General features: G+C 35.4%; 1 protein-coding gene across 3 annotated transcripts; it reads right to left on the bottom strand.

The window, feature by feature from the left end:
* Positions 1–1,034: 1,034 nt before the first annotated feature.
* On the bottom strand, positions 1,035–22,408 carry LOC123534678 (uncharacterized). Of its 3 annotated transcripts, none has more exons than XM_045317019.2 (6): positions 22,176–22,408; positions 17,131–17,256; positions 16,200–16,303; positions 13,876–13,953; positions 10,596–10,749; positions 1,035–7,241 (listed from the first exon to the last, which is right to left on the bottom strand). In XM_045317019.2, exons 1-6 carry the CDS (start codon positions 22,256–22,258, stop codon positions 6,977–6,979), a joined length of 810 nt encoding a protein of 269 aa, XP_045172954.1. In that variant the 5' UTR covers positions 22,259–22,408; the 3' UTR covers positions 1,035–6,976. The 3 variants fall into 3 exon arrangements, with proteins under 3 accessions (XP_045172954.1, XP_045172955.1, XP_045172956.1); XM_045317020.2 differs by having other exon boundaries at positions 13,885–13,953; XM_045317021.2 differs by lacking the exon at positions 13,876–13,953.
* Between the last annotated feature and the right edge of the window lie 1,846 nt (positions 22,409–24,254).

Below are 24,254 nucleotides of genomic sequence, written 5' to 3'. Positions count from 1 at the left end.
TACGAAGTGCAAAGCAAGGGAACTATAACAGAACCACGTTTAACGTAGGACGCGACCGGATGGATCAAGCCGGGATCTCCTGCACCCAAAGCGGACACTACTGTGTAGCTATTGGGGCGGTAATAGGTGAAGCTTAAAACATACTTGGAATAAATTCAGAGATTCAAACAATTCTGTCAGTTTTTTCCCCACTTCTATGGATTAACAAACTGTTCAGACATGGACATGCCTTTTTGTTACCTCTTAACGTGGGCTTGTCTTTTGTTACATCTTATGTGGACATGTCATTTTGCTACCTCTTAACGTGGGCTTGTCTTTTGTTACATCTCGAGGGCGTAGAGCTAAACCGGTCTATGTGAATATAGAAATAGAAGCAGATAGACCAGTTTTGCTCTAAGCCCTCGATCTTATGTGGACATGCCTTTTGTTACTTTTAACGTGGACATGTCTTTTGTTACATCTTAACGTGGGCATGCCTTTTATCAGATCTTACCTGGACATGCTTTTTTGCTTACTTCTTACGTTGGCTCGTCATTTTTTACTTCTTACATGGGTGTGCTTTTTGTTACCACTCAAGTGGGCTTTCCTTTTCTTGCCTATTACGAGGGCTCGTCTTTTTACCGGTTACATGGACCTCTTATTTGGTAATGTCTCTTGCTTGTCTTTTGATACCATTTAATGGGCGAGTGACTGAAGGGTAGGAGAGTTAACCTTTAACTTGCTGAACTGCTTTTGTGAATAATATAGACCCAGATCTGCTGGCAAGGAACGTGTGTTAGTTCAAGGTAACAATCAAAGTTCATGGCCTGGTAACTAAAACCTGACCTGCAGACTAGGCAGCGAACATTGCAGGTGCTGACTAGCCTCTATGGCTGCTCGTCTGTTGATCCAGGTATACACTGGTCAAAAAGGGCAGAAAAGTCTGCCCACAGAATGATAAAGGTAAGGACAACAACCACTTGCTTTAGTTTCAGGTTTGATTTCATAACTGACCGTTGTTAAGCACAATCAAATAAACGAAAGGAGCTAGAGTGTAAAAGATTTATCATAAGTTTTATTAAATCTTGTCGTGGGTGTAACAATAAGATATTGCACTAACAACATTACTTTAAACAAACACAAACAAAAACATAACCCCATGATGGCCACTGAGGTAAGTAAAGGTATAATTTTCGGTCTCGAGTATGCTGGGAACTTAGCATTTGATGAAATAACAATATTCAGTTTTAATTTCTGACCTTGAACTTTGGCCTATTAACACTAGGAACCAAATGATCACTGACAATCACCCAGTCTCAATCAAGTCTGACAACCATCAGCCCAAGCCTTTCTCACTTATTGTCTTAATGTTACTGTAACCTTGAGCTTTGACTTGCCCTAAAAATAATAGGGGTCATTTAATTAACATAGGCAACTATCCTATGAAGTTTGACAACTGTAGGCCAAAGCATTCTCCAATATTTTGGTAGAAACTTAACTTCTGACCTACTAACCCTCAAAACAATAAGTATTTTTTTTAAGTTTCAATGTGACATTGACCTTTGACCTGTTCTAACAAAAATAAGGTTCATCTACTGACTACAGTAAATCATCCATAGAAGTCTGACCACTACAGGTCCAAGCATTCTCCAGTTATTGTTTGTTTGTTTGGGTTTAACGCCGTTTTCAACAGTATTTCAGTCATGTAACGGCGGGTCTCCAGTTATTGAGTGAAAGTAATTTTCAGCTTTGAGGTCAATGTGACATTGACCTTTGGCACACTGATCCTGAAAACAACAGGGGGCATCTTCTAATCACAGGTAATCACCCTATGAAGTTTGACAAATGCAGACCAAACATATTTTCAGTTATTACTTGGCAACTGTTTTCAATGTAAGGGTCACTGTGACTTTGACCTCTAGAGATCACAGAAAATTATCCTTTGAAGTTTGACTACAGTTATCCTATGAGTCTGACTACCAGTAGCCCAAAGAATTCTCCAGTTATTGATTAGAAATCAATGTGTCTATATACCTACCAACATGAACAACACAATATATATCCCATCTTCTTCAAACAAAAGGTGAGTGGGCTTAGAAATGAAATCTAGTATACATTTAAATAAGTTTAAAACATACTTTATAAATCCCTTTACTCCATAGATACTCCTTTCAACCATCTATGCATTACTCCATAGATACTCATTTTAACGCATCTATGCATTACTCCATAGATACTCCTTTTATCGCATTCTACTACACTGATAGTTTAAATGCAAAATACCAATAAAATATATTGGCAATGAAGCCCACAAAAGCATATTTGTGAAGTTTAAACTGTTAATAAAAGATCAGTTTCAGAAAAACTTGTGGTTATAATTGTAATTTATTGATAATTATCACTTTTACTTCAGGTGGCATTTTCTGAAAATCACACTGACTTTATATATATTAGGACAGCTATTGATGGATGGAAAAGAACATAGGTGACCCAAAAACAAGTTATTATTTGCATTCTATCATTCAACTATGGCAAATTATGTAAAAGTGAGACATAAGATTGGTGTAATAAAAGATGTGGTTACCATAACAACCATTAAAATCCATAGATCACTTGTCAACATTATGGAATTTATGCTAATTGACCTGGACCCCTTGGAAGTGTGTTTATTGTGCACAGCTGTCAAAACAGCAATTAGGGTGTTGTTTGCATCATTATTTATGATGTGGATCAACAAATTTTATAGAAAGTGTCTTTGATCAGTGCTTCTTATCAAAACATTATGTAATTAATTAATTTTATGATCTATGAAATTCTGTAAGTTTGGTAGGGGTGTAGATTTTAATGATTAATTAAATGGGTTTGCTTATTTTGAAAATCTTTCTAGTCTTTCATTTACCTTCAATTAATAAAATTGTGCATTTGTAACAGTAAAAATATTTCTTTTCTGTTGTATCACATGCATAAAACAGCTAAATTATAATAATATTCTAAGGTCTTAGGTTTGTAGCTTTCTATTGTGAAAAATATTTATCACAAAATTATGAAAAATATACCATCAGAAAGGAAATTTAATTAAAAAAATAAATTATGTTGGACACTAAATGGTTAAAAGAAGTATTCACAGACTAATTTTGATCTGAGTAACACAGGTATAAATTTTGCATTTTTCTCCAATAACCTGTATGGAGATAGTGTACAGATAATGCAACTGAGTGTATTGGGTATCAATGATCAATACTATTGTATCTGTATGGAGTAAAGGGTTAAATAGACTGTAACTTTTATCACCTCTAACATCTTTCTCTGTAAATGAAACGCATGTATCGTCAAAAAACAACCCAATAAGTTATATTACATGTGATATTGTCATCTAATCTTAAAGTTCATATTACATGTATATATAACACTGCATTAAGTTTGTTATAATTTTCTAAAAACTGAGCATTTTATACAAAAAAAAAAAAATAAATAAGCATATTTTTTTTTGGAAAATCTCTTTATATATCGTTGCATTAAGTAACAATTAATATGCCATTTTTTTACAAGGACCTAGTAATGTCCTACAAAACAATTCAGTAAACAGTGGCACCAGAAGGACAATATTCAATCATGTACAAAACTTTCTTACCCCAATTATAACAAATGCTCTTTCAGTCTGGACAGTACCATTAACTGTCAAAAGGGGTGCTTACCAAAACGATACTGACTGAATGGTGAACAGTGCAGATCATGATCAGACTGCACAGATGTGCAGGTTGATCATGATCTACACTGGTTGCAAAGGCAGACTCAACTGTGTCCAGCATGATAAAGATTAATTTTGTTTCCAAGTAAAATGGATCCAAGGTTATATAGCTGGGTTTGTAAACCAGTCTCAAAAACAGTAGCATCTGACTGGTTGCTTTTGAGCACATTTTTGATATTGACTTTTGTTAAATTAACATTATGAGACAGGTCTACATACTCAAGTCTTTCAACACTGGAGTCTAGTACTGTTGTCATAATAACAGGCACAGTCTAAATCATGCTAGTGTTAAAACCTTCATACAGATTATAGAATTATGTAAATATCATGTTGAGCTCGTAGAACACAAAATGCCCCCCTTGATAAATTCAGTAATTGCACAAGGAACAGAAATCATTTGGTCGCTGTACCCAAAGTTCTACTGTTCTGGGTCAGTGTGACCTTGACCTTTGACCTATTGACCTCAAAGTCAATAGGGGTCACCTGCTGGTCATGATAACCTCCCTATCAAGTTTTGTGATCCTAGGCCCAAGCCTTCTCAAGTTATCATCCGGAAACGGTTAACTGTTCCGGGTAAATGTGACCTTGACCTTTGGCCTACTGATCTCAAATTCAGAAGGGGTCATCTGCTCGTCATGACCAACCATCTTGTCAACTTTCATGATCCTAGGCCCAAGCGTTCTTAAGTTATCACCCGGAAAACTTTTAACTGTTCCGGGTCACTGTGACCTTGACCTTTAATATACTGATCTCAAAATCAATAGGGGTCATCTGCTGGTCATGAACAACCTCCCCATCAACTTTCATGATCCTCGCCCAAGCCTTCTTGAGTTATCATCCGGAAACCGTTTAACTGTTCCGGGTCACTGTGACCTTGACCTTTGACCTACTGATCTCAAAATCAATAGGGGTCATCTGCTGGTCATGACCAACCTCTCTATCAACTTTCATGATCCTAGGCCCAAGCGTTCTTGAGTTATATACCAACCGACATCTGCAAAACAATATACCCCTCCTTCTTTGAAGATGGGCATAAATATCATGTTAATGTTTCAACAGTTGCCAATAGCCTTATCTTGCCTACCATCACCAACATGAGGACACAGGTGAAATTCAACAAAACTAAAATCTCACTAATATCTCACTGAAATATCATACACAAACATCAGACACTCAAAAACAAAACAGATTTGCATAGAATAAAAGTATAACATTTTACATCCTTCAATAGTGTATATACATAAATCTTCAAATATATTTACAACCTAATTCAGGGAAAAAAAAGCTATTCTTTTCCTACAACATTATGTGCACTTCTAAAAATTTATACAACAACTCTTTATTACTGAAACATTTAACACATTTTCTTTTTCAACATTTAGTATAGTTTAGCTAGAAACTTCTGGTAGTTTCAAACCTAGTAATACTAAATACTTAAGGATTAATATACTCCATTGCATACATACTTTTAGAGTTCAGTTTTAAAATATTTTAGCCAAAGATTGGCATAGCATAATAATAATATTTTTAAACCATGCACTTAAAATGTTTTAGACAAACAAAGTGTGTTAGTGGGAAAACTTGAAACATATCTTACATGATAAGATGAGCATAATGTGCTTAATGCAAAAATCTCCATGAAAGACACCAAAATAACTTTACACAAGTCTCTGAAGGCCTTTAAAGTCCTTGATTCTCTGTTAGGACTTTAAAGTCCTTGATTCTGTCAGGACTTCAAAGTCCTTGATTCTCTGTTAGGACTACAAAGTCCTTGATTCTGTCAGGACTTCAAAGTCCTTGATTCTCTGTTAGGACTACAAAGTCCTTGATTCCATTATCTTTATAATACAGAAAAAGCATATACATATAGCAATACACATAAAAACCCTGAGTGTTCAATATTTGGCTAAAAGTCAAAACAAATTTCTCACAGAACACTATCCACTCTTCGAAGGGTGGGGAGCGGGGATGTATAATTAATTTGTAAGTTACAACGCGCATAAATAAAGCTTTTAATTGTGGCAAGTAAAGAAATGCCTCATGTCTAAATTTAAGTACAAGACATCAAAATTTAGAAAAAAAATTCAATGAAATTTACAGAATGATACCAAATATTGGAGAAACACATATACCTACATCCATTCTCATTTTTCTGTCTCAAGGACCCTGTGCCTGTCGTGAACATGCTTAAAAGCTACCAGAAAATTAGATATATTATGAAAGGTATATTAACATTTCAAAACACAAAACAATGCACATACATCAATAGCAAAATAATGTTTGGATGATAATAAATAACAGTGTGGAGATAGCAAGGGAAATGTACATCACTATGTTCATCTGTAGGTGTTAGACTAGAGTCCAAGATTGTCAACGAGATCTGCTGTCACCCACCTAACAACAATTATAAATAATTACTATTTTTTTACCCTTCTGATTTTTACTTCTATAGATATAGTGGATATATGTTTGTTTCAGTGTTAAAAACATTTTTATCAACTGAACACCACATGCAATATTTTCACAAGTGGCATAGCCACAAATGTAAGATATGGTGTTCATGAGTGAAAAATATTTTGATCTTACATGTAAAACAAACAAATTTTCTTTTTATTTCATGTTTTGACTAAATTTACCCATTTTAAAGTTTCTTACCTGTGAAAAATATATTTGATATTTTCACTTAGAAAATACCAGATATATTTCACTCTAATATTTTGATAATTCACTGAAAAACATGCAATAAACTTATAAAGGTTATCAAATTAATAGTTTTAAAACATAATGTCAGAGTTGCTTTTCCTTGAATTGTATATATACTGTTTGCATCCAATAGTATACTACCATACATACTAATGAATGATAATAAAAACAGTTAAGTGGACAAAAATTGGCCCCAAATTTGTAGCTCAGGCATTCCCTTGGCTTCAGACAAAGGGGCTGAAAATATAAAGAGACATTAAAGTTTTGTGACAGGATGCAAAATTCTGGCAAGGAACACTTAAATTTTCAGAAATGACAACTCCATTACAATGTGACATTAACTCATCAGTTAAAAAAATTAGAAAACTTGAGCAAGAATGTGATAGCCAAAGGTTAGTGTAACTCTGACCAGAAAGTTTAAGTGAAAATGTTGACGATGGCTGTAGTAGTTTGCACCTGCACTGGAAGCTCAACCTTAATCTCAGGCTCAGAATTAAATGTCCAACTCAGAGCTTAAATGCTGTAGATGTAAATATCACATGCTGGCTAGACATTGGACTCTGGAATATCTTCATCTGTCAAATTTTTATTTATGAGAGGCTGTTCTACAGGAAGAGCTGTCTTCAAAGGAGATGTAGGCGGAGTTACCATCCTTGATGATGATGGAGTTGCTTCCCTTGAACTTCTAGAAAACTGAACACTAGGTGTCCTAGAGCTACGGGATCCAGAATTTCTAACTATTGGCTGATCTGCTCCGACATACAGGACTTGTTCTGTTTGGTGAGCCTTCAGTAGCTCTTGCTTCTTTTTCCTACAAAACAAAAAGGTCACAACATCCACTATGTGTAACAAGGAAATAATTTAACATCTTTATATGTAAGTATTACACCCCGCATACACAGAAACATTTTATGTAATGCAATTGATCTTTTTTTTCTTTTGAGACATCTGTAGTTCAACACTAGTAAGTCATGATTTATATAACATACTTGTAATGACCTGAGGTATGGTTCACTAGTTATGAGGTATGGGTGATGAGTAATGACCTGATGTCTGAACCACTATCAATGACATTAGGTATGGTTCAAGAGTAATGACCTGAGGTATGGTTCACAAGAAATGACCTGTGGTATGGTTCACGAGTAATGACCTGAGGTATGCTTCACAAAAAATGACCTGTAGTATGATTCTTGAGTAATGACCTCAGGTATGGTTCTTGAGTAATGACCTGATGTCAGAACCACTAATAATGACATGAAGTATGGTTCAAGAGTAATCACCTGATGTATGGTTCAAGGGTGATGACCTAAGGTATGGTTGATGGGCAATAACCTGAGGAATGGTTCATGAGTAATGTCAGAAGTTATGGGTCATAAGTTAATATCTGAGGATGTTTTAGGGGAAATGACCTGAGGTATGCTTCAAGAATAATGGCCTAAGGTACATTCCACAAGTAATGACCTGAGGTATGAATCACAAGTAATGACCTGAGGTATGAATCACAAGTAATGACCTGAAGTATGGTTCAAGGGTAATGACCTGAGGTCTGTTTCACAAGTAATGACTTGAGGTAGAGGTACAGCCCAAAAGTAATGAGTTGAGGTATGAATCACAAGTAACAACCTGAGGTATGAATCACAAGTAATGACCTGAGGTATGGTTAATGAGTAATTACCTGAGATACCATCCCAAGTAAAAGACTTGAGGTATGGCTAATGAGTAACGACCTAAGGTATCATTTCCAAGTAAACTACTTTAGGTATGGTTTAGGGCTGTAACGAGTATCCAAGTACTCGTATATCAACGATTTTGATCAAAAGTTCGAGTACGGATATTCGTCATTGTCAAGATCGTTGGATCGCGATCTTTTTCATTAATACATGCAATATGTATAATTCTATCAGTGAAAGTAAATTAAAGCCACATTAAACGTCTTCATTAAATTTTCTTGCACATCTAAGATGATTACGCGTTGTCAGATTCTAAACCGGATATAAACAAATGTCTTAGGTAGAGTTAGCATCTGTCTTATATTATCGAACTAAAATTAATATGAAATCTGTCAAACAGCGAGTAAACATTTATCATTTAAGGAGGTAGGTTACCTTTATATTTGTATGTGCGCATGTCCAGCCGGAAGCTAACGTGACGATTTACGACAACGTTTACGACAAACTAAATGTGTTTGTATATTCATTCTTCTGAAAACAAATCATAGACCTGTCTTCGATCTGACGCTTTATGGTCTAATAATGCAGAAATAATGAATACATTGCCGCAGAAACGCTTCAAAACAATGTTGCCTTAAAATGACGTCATTGACGTCATGACGTTACGTGTCAGTTACCGCGCAAAATAAATAGCTTTTATCTTGAATGTACGTAATTCTGTGCATTTTCTTTATTCAAACTATTTTCAAATAACCATTATTTGCTGAAATATTTTTATGAGTCTTTTGCTCTGAATAATAATCAATATTTTGCTTATTTTATATAGTTACATTGAAATGTTATGCGGAATGTAAGAAAATGGATGATGGTAACCAATGTTATTTGGAATACAGTTGGGTGAGAGGTTACTTGTTACGGCCATTTTCAAATAAAAAATCTAGCAGTTTGATTTGTAATACCTATTTTTCAGTTTCCGTTGATAATTTGTTACTTATATACTAAAACTAAGATCTAAAATTGTTCAAATTTCAGTAGAAAATTGTGGTTTCTTGAATTGAATTGATGTTACCATGGAAACGAAGCCCGTGACCTATGTATCTAAATGTAAAATTCAAAAGCGTTGACACTAGTCTATTTAAGAAACACAGCTTCGGCTTTTTATTTTCATTTCAACAATATCCATGAGAATAATAGTAGCATGCTGAACGATTTTTCCATGAAAAATGCCAGACGAGGGGTACTGCTGTAAGTATTCTAAGCTTAGAAATTTGTTTGAATAAATGCAGATAACACGAAAATATAACTTATGTTAGAAATAATATGTTTTAAAGCTACATCAACTAGAAAGATAGTCTTATTCAATATTATTTTATAAGAAATTACGACAAAAAGCAAGATATAAGCCATTTTAAACATCTCTGTTGCCATGGTTACTTTAAACTTTAAGAAAAATAGGGTACCATGTATAGTGCTTGGTATGTTGCTAATAATATTGCCCAAATATTCAATGTTGGTCATTAACAGAATGGCACTGAAGCCGTCGAAAACCCCTATTTTTATACATAGTTGTTTAAAAATGGGAGAAAATGCGTTACCATGGAAACACGAGCCCCGCGACATATACATTTTAAGCTTATATTAGAAAGCTAACGTGCATACTAGTAAAATTATAGATTATGCTGACTTCTACGGATATCAATGAAACTAAAATACACTGAAAAGTGTTAAATATCCGTATTTTCCTTCTTCTTTCAATATGAAATACCTTTGGATGGTCATGTTCTTCAAACCTGGATAAAAATTGAACTTGAAAGGACAGAGACAAACGAAACTGAGATTTTAGCAGTTAAAACTTCATATTACACGAAATACAAAAAGATGCTGCGGTTCAACTAATTTGAATTTACCCTGGTAACAAGGTAACCTACCTCCTTAAGTAATTAAATTCAATAAAATGTTAAATACGAAATTTCTTTCCAACAAATAAATTTTTCTTATCAAAAAATGCGAATCTGTTACTTAATATTGTGATATTAATGACTGACGTCATATCATTCATCTGCAAGAATGGCTAAACATTACAGAAGTCCACTTGCGAAACCTGATTTTAATTAATGAGCAAAACATTAAACATAGGTCAAAACTATTAAACTGTGCACTATGAGAACTGCAAGGTTTAGATTCCATAAAGAAAACGGTACTTATATAACAGGCTTGCAGTTTTGTATCATTATAAGTTGTTGCTGGTGATCTGTGGTTCGATCTGTGAATTGTCAGCCCTGACTCGCAGATCGGATCAGATCGCCACTTGTCTGACGATCCACAGCCCTAGTATGGTTCACAAGTAATGACCAGAAGTATGGTTCATATCTTCTTTATTTAGGTAGTCTTGAAATTATTGATAGACTACCTAAATTTACAAATGTACTGTCATCAAGAGTTTTGCTAGCTTAAAAGTGTGAAATCATTTCCAGGTTTACAGTTTTGTTCCTCACCTTTTCCGTACTGCTATAATTATGAAAGCCACTATGGTAACAATGAGTATAAGACCACATGCTATCCCTGCGTAACCTCCGCCTGATATTTCCATCTTCACACGCTTCTCCTTCTTGGGACCAATAACAGGATCTTCTTTATGATTAGGATCCACTGAAAAAAAGAAAAACTTTTAGTTAGGCTTCTACAAATCTATTTCCTCCTTAACTGTTAAGAAAGCTTAATCCTTACCCTGCTGAATTTCTATAATGAACTTGTCCATCTTCCAATTTGGACCGTACATTTACTGTTAAAAGGGGTGCTTACCAAAAAGATACTGACTGAATAGCGAACAATGCAGATCAAGATCAGACTGCACGGATGTGCAGGCTGATCATGATCTACACTGGTCGCAAAGGCAGAATCAATCGTGTCCGGCATGGTAAGGGTTAAAGCTAAAATGTAGGTACTGTGAAAATGACCAGCGGTACAAACTTATCATTATATGATTTGTGCAAGATTTTTAAAAAAAAAATTACCAAAAATATTGTGCAGAAAGGTGAAAACCGTTTTGAAAAAACCCCTGAGAAAATCATTATTCTTCCTGCTTTTATAACAATATCTAACTCTTATTTTCACTCACTTTACCATTTTTCAATGTCATAATTATTCACTTTACACTTTTCTTAATACATTCTATGCCAAACTTGGTGGAAATGAAGATATTAAATTTTTTTACCTGAACAGTTGGCAAATAGCTTTAATCACTGTGTATTATATTTCTTGGAAAAGGCAAGTTTTGTGATTTCTCAGGTGGCATCAAAGTTTAAACAAAATCTATTCTACATCTATTGCACAGAAAGTTCTCTTGCATCAAGAACTTGCATTAACTACAAACTCTGACCGGATTTCTGTCAAGTTCTCATGTCTCAGTAAGAGATTATGGAGACTGTGGGCAAATTTCATTGTCACAGGTATTCAAAACCATGACCTCTGGATCAAGGCACTCTACCACATCTTCCACTGTGCTCCCCTGAGTGGTGTGGTTACAACCTCAGCAAGACTTAAACGCATTACTTCCAGAATGAGTGAACAAGAGGACCATGATGGTCCTGAATCGCTCACCTCTTCCCACATGACCCAGTTTTGAGTATGACATCGTTTTTGACCAACTTTCATGAAGATCCCATGAAAAATGTGACCTCTAGAGTGGTCACAAGGTTTTTCTATTTTTAGACCTACTGACCTAGTTTTTGAAGGCACCTGACCAAGTTTCGAACTTGACCTAGATATCATCAAGATGAACATTCTGACCAACTTTCATAAAGATCCCATGAAAAATGTCACCTCTAGAGTGGTCACAAGGTTTTTCTATTTTTAGACCTACTGACCTAGTTTTTGACCGCACGTAACCCAGTTTCGAACTTGACCTAGATATCATCAAGATGAACATTCTGACCAACTTTCATGAAGATCCCATGAAAAATGTGACCTCTAGAGTGGTCAGAAGGTTTTTCTATTTTTAGACCTACTGACCTAGTTTTTGACCGCACGTGACCCAGTTTCAAACTTGACCTAGATATCATCAAGATGAACATTCTGACCAACTTTCATGAAGATCCCATGAAAAATGTGACCTCTAGAGTGGTCACAAGGTTTTTCTATTTTTAGACCTACTGACCTAGTTTTTGACTCCACGTGACCCACTTTCAAACTTGACCTAGATATCATCAAGATGAACATTCTGACCAACTTTCATGAAGATCCCATGAAAAATGTGACCTCTAGAGTGGTCACAAGGTTTTTCTATTTTTAGACCTACTGACCTAGTTTTTGAAGGCACGTGAACCAGTTTCGAATTTGACCTAGATATCATCAAGATGAACATTCTGACCAACTTTCATGAAGATCCCATGAAAAATGTGACCTCTAGAGTGGTCACAAGGTTTTTCTATTTTTAGACTTACTGACCTAGTTTTTGACTCCACGTGACCCAGTTTCGAACTTGACCTAGATATCATCAAGATGAACATTCTGACCAACTTTCATGAAGATCCCATGAAAAATGTGACCTCTAGAGTGGTCACAAGGTTTTTCTATTTTTAGACCTACTGACCTTGTTTTTGAACGCACGTGACCCAGTTTTGAACTTGACCTAGATATCATCAAGATGAACATTCTGACCAACTTTCATGAAGATCCCATGAAAAATGTGACCTCTAGAGTGGTCACAAGGTTTTTCTATTTTTAGACCTACTGACCTAGTTTTTGAACGCACGTGACCCAGTTTCGAACTTGACCTAGATATCATCAAGATGAACATTCTGACCAACTTTCATGAAGATCCCATGAAAAATGTGACCTCTAGAGTGGTCACAAGGTTTTTCTATTTTTAGACCTACTGACCTAGTTTTTGACTGCACGTGACCCAGTTTCAAACTTGACCTAGATATCATCAAGATGAACATTCTGACCAACTTTCATGAAGATCACATCAAAAATGTGACCTCTAGAGTGGTCACAAGGTTTTTCTATTTTTAGACCTACTGACCTAGTTTTTGACCGCACGTGACCCAGTTTCGAACTTGACCTAGATATCATCAAGATGAACATTCTGACCAATTTTCATAAAGATCCCATGAAAAATGTGACCTCTAGAGTGGTCACAAGCAAAAAGTTTACGGACGGACGGACGGACGCACAAACGGACGCACGGACGGACGACGGACACCGCGCGATCACAAAAGCTCACCTTGTCACTTTGTGACAGGTGAGCTAAAAATAACAGCATACAAAACTCATGTACATTTCAGATTCTTTATTTTCCGCACAGACGCTTCAAATATCAAGGAAATGCATCTACTTTCCATCAAAATGTTACAGGTCAAGATGTTTCTTAAGGAGCACTTTAAAGTTTAGTAAACAGATGATTATTTAGCAAAAATAAGATGACAAAAAGGAAGAAAGTCACTCAAAGGCTGTTATCAAAGACCAAGAAGGAGAATTCTACTAAGTAATAATATTTAGAGATAAAATATACCTGGAAGTTATACTGTAATGACAGTAGTAAAAGTAAAGTAAAGTAAAGGGTTTGTTTATTATAGTGTCACCCCTACTGAAAAGGCCAACCAAGAGACACCTACATACATTGAACAGCATTACTTCCCGATTCATATATTTTAATGCCAGGCATCAGACAGGTAAGCAATGCATATAATTATCGACTTGTTTTGGTGAATAAATGTGCCATTTCTAGAATATTTTTACTGTCTACATTCTCATGAAAAGCTTGATTCTTACATATTATACCTGCTGACATATGTGAACTGACTGATGGAGGTGTGGTCCTTATATCATATATGACACCAGGCTTCATTTCTGAAACGTGCAACAAAAATATACATGCACACATCAACACAACATAATTATGACAAGGAATCAACTAAACAATGTGCAAAAATAAAACAGTTCTTTAACCTTTACCCTGCTAAATTTCTAAAATGGACAGGTGAGGTCCATCATTCAATTTGGGCAATATCATTTATTGGAAGGCGTGTTCACTGAAAATTTACTGACTAAACAGTACAGACCATAGTACGTCCATGCAGGCTGATCTTGGTCTGCACTGGTCGCAAAGGCAGAAGCAGGGTAAAGGTTAAAAGTGATTAAAACCTACCCCAATTAAAACACAGATGTAAGATAAAGTCAATTAATGTTTTTCAGTGGATTACAGAAATATAATAGTAGATAAAACTGATAAGACTGTTAAGGTAGTTCTGCACTTTCGGATCGAATTTTTTTCTACAATGTAGAATTTGATTAAACTCTGATTTTTCAGAACTTCAGAATATGCTAAGAAAATTCAATAAACAAGAGGACCATGATGGTCCTGAATCGCTCACCTATCTCCACATGACCCAGTGTTCAACTATGACATCGTTATTTCTATTATTTGACATAGTGACCTAGTTTTTGAGCACATGTGACCTAGATATCATCAAGATAAAAAATTCTGACCAATTTTCATGAAGATCCATTGAAAAATATGGCCTCTAGAGAGGTCACAAGGTTTTTCTATTTTTAGATATTCTGACCTAGTTTTTAACCCCACGTGACCCAGTTTCGAACTTGACCTAGATATCATCAAGATGAACATTCTGACCAATTTTCATGAAGATGCATTGAGAAATATGGCCTCTAGAGAGGTCACAAGGTTTTTCTATTTTTAGACCTAATGACCTAGTTTTTGACCCTACGTGACCCAGTTTCGAACTTGACCTAGATATCATCAAGATAAACATTCTGACCAATATTCATGAAGATCTCATGAAAAATATGGCCTCTAGAGAGGTCACAAGGTTTTTCTATTTTTAGACCTACTGACCTAGTTTTTGACCCCACGTGACCCAGTTTCGAACTTGAACTAGATATCATCAAGGTGAACATTCTGACCAATTTTCATGAAGATCTTGTGAAATATATGGCCTCTAGAGAGGTCACAAGGTTCTCTATTTTTAGACCTACTGACCTAGTTTTTGATGGCACGTGACCCAGTTTAGAACTTGACCTAGATATTATCAAGATGAACATTCTGACCAACTTTCATAAAGATCCCATGAAAAATGTGACCTCTAGAGTGGTCACAAGCAAAAGTTTACGGACGCACAGACGGACGACGGACACCGCGCGATCACAAAAGCTCACCTTGTCACTTTGTGACAGGTGAGCTAATAAAAAAGATAGGGTCGTGTGCTAGACTGATTTGAAAAATTTGGACCTCAAATTATTTTTTATAATGGGAGTCTATGGGAAAATCGCAACTTTCGTAACATTTTCGCAAATAGAAATTTTTCTAAAATGTAGATTTTAGTGAAACTTCTCACAGTGGTAAATAGACATATGGCCTATAATATGGTGAAATAAAATGTATAGGTCGGTGTGCTTATTTTTTTAAATATTTGGCCATCATTAAAGTGAACTGTCCATTATAAGCTATATTTCAGACATTATTTTGAAGTATCTAACGTGTCACATGTTTTCATATGATATTTTAAGTTTAGAAAGGTAGAAACATTGCCATTTTAATAAAGTAACTCACAGGTTGCCATTAATTCATAACTGATTTTCATATCCGTACGCCGAATCCAGGCTTTCTTCTACGTTTTCCGGATAAATGACGTTACGCCATCACTTCCGGTTTATTAAACGTGCAGAACTACCTTAAAACTGAAGAACTTCTATCAATTTTTGACTTCAGCCCAGCAATCCTGTGTTGAACTACAGACCTGACAAGAGCAAAGGTGTGAAGACAAAAACCAATTTGAAAGAGAAAACAGAAAAGGTGTACAACAAAATTATTTTAAAGTTCTATCGATGGTGCATTAGATATGAGTTACCCCTTCTTATCTATCATCATAAAAAAAAACAACAAAAGAATATTTTGAAATAAATGTTTCACAGAACTGAAACTGTCCCTCAAATTCCCCTAACTTCTCTACAAAACTGATTCTATGCTAAATGAATGAAAAACATTTACTTTTCTACACAACACTTAGTGTGACAGAAAATACACCCACATTTACTGGTCTACAACATTTAGTATAACAGAGAATATATTAACATACTTATACATGATCCGTTTCTGGCCATGAGGAATCCTTTACAGCACTCTGTCTTCACATAATATTTCTTTATTGTTTCATTCACCTTTTTGTCACAGTATGTGTTGCTAAAAATAGGTCAAAATAGAAAATAAGTGCACTGCCAATTCATTTACATGTAATTTCATAGGCATGAAATCTAGTTTTGGTAAAGATGACTACTGAAAGCTTAATCTCAAATGATTTTGTCAAAATGTGGACTGGTACGAAAAACTTAACCAAGGTGTGATGATGATGCCCTGTTGAGTAAGGATAGCTCAGCCTCTACTTATTCCTTGAATAGTGGAGCTAAAAATGTGACCACTTCCAAAAATTCCTTCTTTATCTACATGTATATGAAAATTTCTGAGAAACTGCTTACCCCTGGAAAGATAAAATTTAAAATGATAGATATCATGCTGAATACTTGAATATATAATTAGAGGAAAAATACTAGAAATAATATATTTTTTGCTGGAATTAATGTTAGACCATTTTATATGAAATGGAAGTGACACATACATGAATACATTGTATATTCTATTTTGAATGCGGGTGCATCCTGACCTTTTTTGGGTACATTTTGACTTAACCATGTGGGTACATTTCAGTTTGGATATGTGTTGACCTGCACCCATGAGTTTGTTTCCCAGGTGTTGTGTGCTTTGTACATGTTATTTATGTGACAATTTGACAGACGACATAAAAGATTTTAGTCTTTCGTCCTACACCTCTGAGTCATGTGCTGAAGTTGTCATTTACTTGAGGGAAATAAAACAGCACTGGTAAGGAATACAGGAACGTTGGTTATATCAAATGACTGGGATAACATAGCTGTAATACTTTTGAAAAAAAAAATAACATTACAACCTGTTACCTAAATTTTTTGGGGGTAAAATTCTTGAAGTATACTTACTGATAGAAAGTGCAGTAGTTGAGACTAAGCCAGCCACATCTTGCTGTATATTTCTGTATGCATGGTTCTTTAACAACAACTTCATGGATCTCATTCTTGCCCAAAACATTTGTACATTTGTTACCACTGGGACAGAAAAGAGAAAATTTGTACACTTGTTACTGCTGGAACAAAGAAGAGTCTAACATTTATATACCTACCAATGGAATAATGTTAATATATGCTATTTTGGATCTCTGAGCTGAAACCAACCCCATATTGAAACCTATCCAGAAATCGTCCCAGAAATATGTCACGCTATAATATATTTAAATCAAATGCCACAGACTCATCTCTTACTTTAATATATTTTTAATCCATTTTTCTTTTGATCTGACATAAAACGAACTATGCAATACCATTTGAAAACAAGCTATACACACAAGTTTCAAAGTGGTACCACTGTCTGCAATATTTTGTCCACCATTGCAGTTGTCATATGACTGAGGTACTCTTCAATTAAAAAAAAATCTAGCGGTAAAGAATCCTTATTTATGGAAATTTTTGTGAATTTCAATTTAAACTGTCTAAGGTTTACTTTTATGAATGTTTATAAAAATGCCTGCATTGTATAAGTCAATTAAATTCATTACATATAAAAATATGTTGATCCTGATATTCAAAATTAACCATGTGCTACCAACTTTGCATAACGTCATCGATTTCTCATGAGAGTCAGCTTGCAAAATTAATGTAGTGGTTCAACCTGATTAGGTCTAAGGAAAAGTAAACAAGTGGGTTAAGCCGTAACTTAATGGACAAAAAAATAGCACCCAGGGATCAAATTTAAATTTTTTTCCCACAAGCATTTTTTTGTTAGTGCCATTTTTTTCCACTTAGTAGCAATTATTTAAAGGCTGTTTTACATGCTAAATTTATTAAGTTGTTTTGTTGCTGTTTGGTTTCATATAAAAGTTTAAAGTTCAGCTCCGTTTGCCACTTTTTCATGGTTCGAACAGGCCGAGACTTTCTGGTTTTGGAAGTACAAACCAAAGAACTTGATGATTCTTTGGACTTTTGGCTGGACTCGGGAAGTTTAAGTTCTTTTAGGTCACTGCCCGTGGTGTCACTAGCATTTTAGGTCTCCGCGGGACTCTGAAGAAACTTGTAATTTTCCTCCATTTTCGCAGTTGCCCCATTTTCGCAGTTGCGAATTACCGACCAAAATGAAAACAAATATTGTCTAGACGCTTACTTAGATATCCAATAATTACATTTCTGTAAAGCGACAAGCTTCTACCAGCAGTCACGTGATTATCGGTAAAATAACTACTAAAGGAGCAAAGGATAGTTTGAACAAATTTGTTGATTTTTGAACGTGATCGCGAAAATATTTGAGTGCCATGATTTCCTACTCACATCTTTTGATTCTTACTCGAAATTAGTCAGTTAGGGACCGCTAAATTCGATCCCTGCCATCACCCATAAGAATTTAAACAAGAGCTGTCGGAGGACAGCAACGCTCGACTATTCAACAGTCTTGTCAACTGAATGAATACGCAAGTCGAAAAAGGGGCATAATTTTGTAAAATGCAAAGTAGAGGTATTGAACCTCTGTACTGCATGTCATATTATGACAGTGAACAAGTGTGTGAAGTTTCAATCCTTTCCAATTTGTGGATACTGAGATACCAGCTTACATACAAAAACTTAACCAAAAACTGCTAAGTCAAAGGGGCATAATTTTGTAAAAATGCAAAGTAGAGTTATGGGACCTTCACAGTGCATGTTAGATCATGACAGTGAACAAGTGTGTGAAGTTTCAATCCAATCCAATTAGTGGATACTGAGATATCAGATTACATACAAAAATTTAACCAAAAACTGCTAAGTCGAAAAAGGGGCATAATTTTGAAAAAAAGGAGTAGAGTTATGGGACTTGCTTAGTGCATGTCAGATCATGACAGTGAACAAGTATGTAAAGTTTCAATCCATTCCCATTAGTAAGTACTGAGATACCAGCTTACATACAAAACATTAACCAAAAATTTCTAAGTCGAAAAAGGGGCATAATTTTGTAAAAAAAAAAAAAAATAGAGTTATGGAACCTGTGCAATGTAGGTCAGTTCATCACAGTGAATAAGTGTGTGAAGTTTCAATCCATTCCCACAAGTGGTTACTGAGTTAACAGCTTACATACAAAACCTTAACCAAAAATTTCTAAGTCGAAAAAGGGGCATAATTTTGTAAAAAAGCAAAAAAGAGTTATGGAACCTGTGCAATGTAAGTCAGTTTGTCACAGTGAATAAGTGTGTGAAGTTTCAATCCATTCCCACAAGTGATTACTGAGATACCAGCTTACACACAAAACCTTGACCAAAATCGGGATGCGGACGCCGACGCATAGGCGAGTCCAATAGCTCTACTATTCTATGAATAGTCGAGCTAAAAATAGCATCAGATAAGTCATGGTAGCCAGAACTACAACAAAACAGAACATTTGTACAATAGCTACCACTGGAATAAAAAGAATACATTTATACAGATAAAACCACTGGAATCTTAGCTGATGGCTAGAAATCAGGCTAGGCAGGTTTCGGTTACAAAACAGCTAGACATTGCCACTGATGCCACTGATGGAAGTTTTCATGAAAGAGGGCATGGACGATAGCTTGCATTTCCACTACTGTCCATGAACAAGCTCAATCAAAATTGAGCCCCGCAACATTTTTGGCAGTGGCTACGATTACGGTACCGTAATCCTAGCCTCTGGTTCTAGGATTACGGAAGTTCCGTATTCTTAGACAACCCTATGAGAATAGGCTAGGATTACGGAAGTATTTAAGAGGCATCAAATTTATGTTAGGACATGCATAAATGACATTGTAAACTTACTAATTTCACTAATATTTCCTGCTATCGATCGGCTGTTTTGGGTTAGTATAATCTTATCGCATAGTGCGGCAATTTTCCTTTGATCTTTGCAGCATGTTATACATAGTAACACACATTATTACTACAAAACTGTGCTGATATCTTACAAAACTGTTGCGATATATATCAACACGGAAATCTCTATGGAGTTCCATAAGAAAAAAAGTGTTCCGATATATATCAGCACAGTAAAACTGTTCCGATATATATCGGAACACTTTTTCTCTATTGAGGCCCTATCAAGGGAGTATAATTTTTTCCTTTCAAAGAAAAGATGATTTTAGCTCCAATTTACAGTTCACAGAGAAAGAATTGTCACAAACACCTACATTTATAAAGTAAAAGAATAAATAAACTAGAATATTTCAAAAACTTGATAGTTATTGCCAAATTCAGAAATACATGAAATATATGAAATTCTGAGATTTCTCAAATGTTTCTTTTTCTTTGATTTTTTTTACAAACAAAACAACAAGTTTTACAATATGTCTGGCCAATGAAAACCAATGCAGAAATTTGTTGGGTACTTTTATCTGGGGAACACATTTTCTAAAACAGAAGTTTTAGTGTTTCAGTCAGCGAGGCGCAGAAAGGGAATCAAAATAGTAAAAATAATAATAAACAAATTTAAATGAAAATGATATATATATTTTAATGATAAACTATGCGATAAAACAGTTATAATATGTAGTGCTCGTGTGTTACCAGGATATATCAGAGCTAGGGGTACATCTCGTTATTTTTCTCTTCACATATCTGTCTCGGCCTACCGGCCTCGACGATATGTGCAGAGAAAAATACCCTCGATGTACCCCTAACTCTGATATATCCTGGTAACACACTCTCACACATACTATAACTATTACTTAATGGCGGTGCGTGGAAATATTATAGAATTATCTATGTTTCGTATATACCTGAATTTTTTTCATCAAGTCAACACAAATGGTCTTTAATAATAAAATATGGTTAAAAATCATTTAATTCAAAGTATAGAATTTTTTTTTAAATCCAACTTTGACACTCGTATTTCTAATATTAATATATTTCCGAGCGCCGCCATTACGATTATGCTAACCCAAAACAGTGGATAGAAAACACGTAATAATAAGGCAGGCATGAAAAATTAAGTGAAATAAGTAAGTTTACAATACAACATCATTTATGCGTGTCCTAAAATATACTTTATGCCTCTAAATATACTTCTGTAATCCTAGTCTATCCTAGTTCTGGCTACCATAACTTAACTGACGCTATTTTTATTTTCTGATGGTTGCGTCCATTAAGTTATGGCGAAACCCAATTTGGTTAACTAACCAGTATCAAACCGCAACATCTCGCACACTTCTCTCGTGAGAAACGGATGACGTCATGCAACAGTTCAGAGCACGTGGTTATTTTTGAGAATCAAGTTCAAAATTTCACTTATTAATGCATTTATTTTAATCATAAACATAACCAATTCCGATAAACATTCATTAAAACATATCTTAGAAAGTTAAAGTTCTCAGAAAAGGTCAATAAATAACAATTCTATACCGATTATTGGTTTTCAAATGAAGAGTACCCTGATCAGGTGACAACTGCAATGGCGGACACAATATTGCAGACAGGGGTACCAATTTGAAACTTGTGTGTATAACTTGTGTTCAAATTACATTGCATGGATTATTTTATACCAGAGCAAAAGAAAACTTAATTAGAAACATTTTAAAATAAAAGGTGAGTTCATTGCATTTCATCTGATGAAATTATAGCGTGACAGACTTCTGGCACGATTCCTGGTTAGGTTTCAGTACGGGATTCGTTTCAGCGCAGAGATCCATAACAGCATATAAACATCTCTGAGCTGAATATTTTTAGCTAAGTCTATCCTCATAGGGTTATCTAGGAATATGGAACTTCCGTAATCCTAGAACCGGAGCCTAGGATTATGGTACCGTAATCGTAGCCACTGCCAACATTTTTAGTGTCGGGCGACCCATGGTTTTCCACTTTTTCTATTCAAAAGGTTTGCCTTACTGTAATGAATAGATTTGCTGTCTTTGATTTAAATGATTTAATCTGGCTCACTTTGTATCTTTGCCCAAATTATTATTTCACATGATAAAATAAAATAATTAGATACAAACCTTACAAAATACGCAATAGAAAGAAATATTGCCAGTAAAATCAAGGAATTTTTCTTGGAAACGCCAAGCATCATTATTGTCATCAGTTGATTAGACCAATCCTCTGAAAGTGGCTAACTAACAAACGACAATTCATCAAAGATGACTTGCTTTAAGTGGTTAAAAAGTGCAAATATGGACTTTGGTAACTCTTTGTTGACATTTTCGTATCACATGACCTTCACCTTTTACATGAAAATGAACTCAAAGAAAAAATCTTTACACAAGAAATTAAATTATATTAACCCAACGAATTTGAATTGCTACCGATTATGTAGTTCAAATCCGTAGTCTGTTCCACTGATCTGTTTTAGTTAATATGTAGTACAAGTATGAAAGTTGCTGCAAGATGCAGCGAAACGAAACTCTGCGCCAAACAAAGCAGCGTACGTAGTACTTATAGAACAGGAGATGATATAACGATACTGGTGTCCTTGTAGACCCTAGGCAACAGACAGTCTTATGAGGTTTCATGAATATGTTGGAGAAAAAACATTGCCTTTGTAGCCACGCCTTGTAAACTTCAGAGTTACCTCTTTAAGAGGTATATGGTAAACTGCTCTGTCGCAACTTCCGAGGTAGTGCACGTCGCGATAAAAGAACATCCACTAAGGTGGGTGTCATCATATGTTTTGCATTTTTACAAGCAGTGTATCGAATATCAAAAATCGGGTAATGGTAGGCGATGAAGATATGATTTAACTTTATAGAGAGCTTTAAGTTTGCTAATTCATTCTTAATTTGTGGTCGTGGTGATGTTTACCAACAAGCTGATTTTCTACATCTACATCTACATGATACTTCCAACAATCATTAACGATTATGACTGGAAGGCGCTTGTCTGGGCAGTGTTAAAAATGAGAAAACTCATTAGGTGCAAAGAATAAAAATTACTACAGGTGCTAAGTTAAAAAACATAGTGAAGGAAGTTACTGCAGATGTACAGTGGCCAGCCGCTCAGCAAATGTGTTGAGGCTGGGGCTGGACTGTACATATTGGGGAAGGCCATTCCATAGTCTGATTGTACGGGGGAAGAAGGAATTCATGTGGTATTGAGTACGGGACTGTGGAATTAGGTAGTTCAGGTTTCTGGTCGGTGTTAGATGGTTATGGTCGACGCATACATGATTTGTTCGGATTTTGTAAAAATAGATGAGAGAAGATTGTATGCGCCGTTGTTCTAAAGTTTGCCAGTTTAGGGTGTTAATCATCTGGGTTACACTGCTTGTATAGTTATAGTCGTTAAAGATAAACCGTGCAGCTGATCTTTGCACTTTTTCGACTTTGTATGAGAGGGACTTTTGCCAGGGGTGCCAGATGGATGAGCAATACTCGAGTTGTGGACGGACATAGGTGTTATAGGCTTTCTCTTTGACCTTTTTGTTTGTTGTCTGAACATTTCTTTTGATGAATTTAAGAGAGTTGTTTGCTTTAGAGGAAATAGTATTAATATGTTCAGACCAGTTTAAGTCTTTAGTTAGTGTAACACCTAAGTATTTAGCGGTATCGGTAGATTTCAGTTCCTTGTCATGCAGGGTGTAAGGAAACATGACAGGGTTTCGTTTGCGAGTAATTCTCAGCACCTCACACTTGTCTGGATTGAATTCCATTGACCAGTCCTGATTCCCACTTTTCAAGGGCGTACAAATCTTTTTGTAGTGTTTGGGCATCAGATGAGGACTTGACTGTAAGGTATACTATGGTATCATCTGCAAACAGTCTTGCCTTACTTCTAATAGAATCTGGTAGGTCATTAATGTAAGCCAGAAAGAGACAGGGCCCTAGGACGGATCCCTGAGGGACACCGGACAGGACAGGCAGGGTGTCAGAAGTGCAGCCGTCTACAACTACTCTTTGGGTTCGACCCTTCAGAAATGACTTTATCCACTGTGATACCAGAGGGTGGACACCCAGCTCATTAAGTTTAAATATCAATTTATTGTGATCAACCTTGTCGAATGCTTTACTAAAATCCATTACTATTACATCTGTTTGTTGACCTTGCTCAAGGTTGTCGTAAACTTCTTGTGTAAAGCTGAT

This window comes from Mercenaria mercenaria, chromosome 12, assembly GCF_021730395.1.
Source record: "Mercenaria mercenaria strain notata chromosome 12, MADL_Memer_1, whole genome shotgun sequence".
Classification (NCBI taxonomy): domain Eukaryota; kingdom Metazoa; phylum Mollusca; class Bivalvia; order Venerida; family Veneridae; genus Mercenaria; species Mercenaria mercenaria.
The sequence above is the reverse complement of the archived record's forward strand: the minus strand, read 5'-3'. Positions and strand labels throughout refer to the sequence as shown.

Excerpts from the sequence above, each read along its gene's own strand:
- LOC123534678 (XM_045317019.2), bottom strand. The coding sequence starts at position 22,258 with ATGACAATAATGATGCTTGGCGTTTCCAAGAAAAATTCCTTGATTTTA. Across the intron at positions 17,257-22,175 it reads TCTATTGCGTATTTTGTAAG|TGGTAACAAATGTACAAATG; the intron begins GTTTGTATCTAA and ends TTTCTGTCCCAG. Across the intron at positions 16,304-17,130 it reads AACTACTGCACTTTCTATCA|CAACACATACTGTGACAAAA; the intron begins GTAAGTATACTT and ends ACCTATTTTTAG.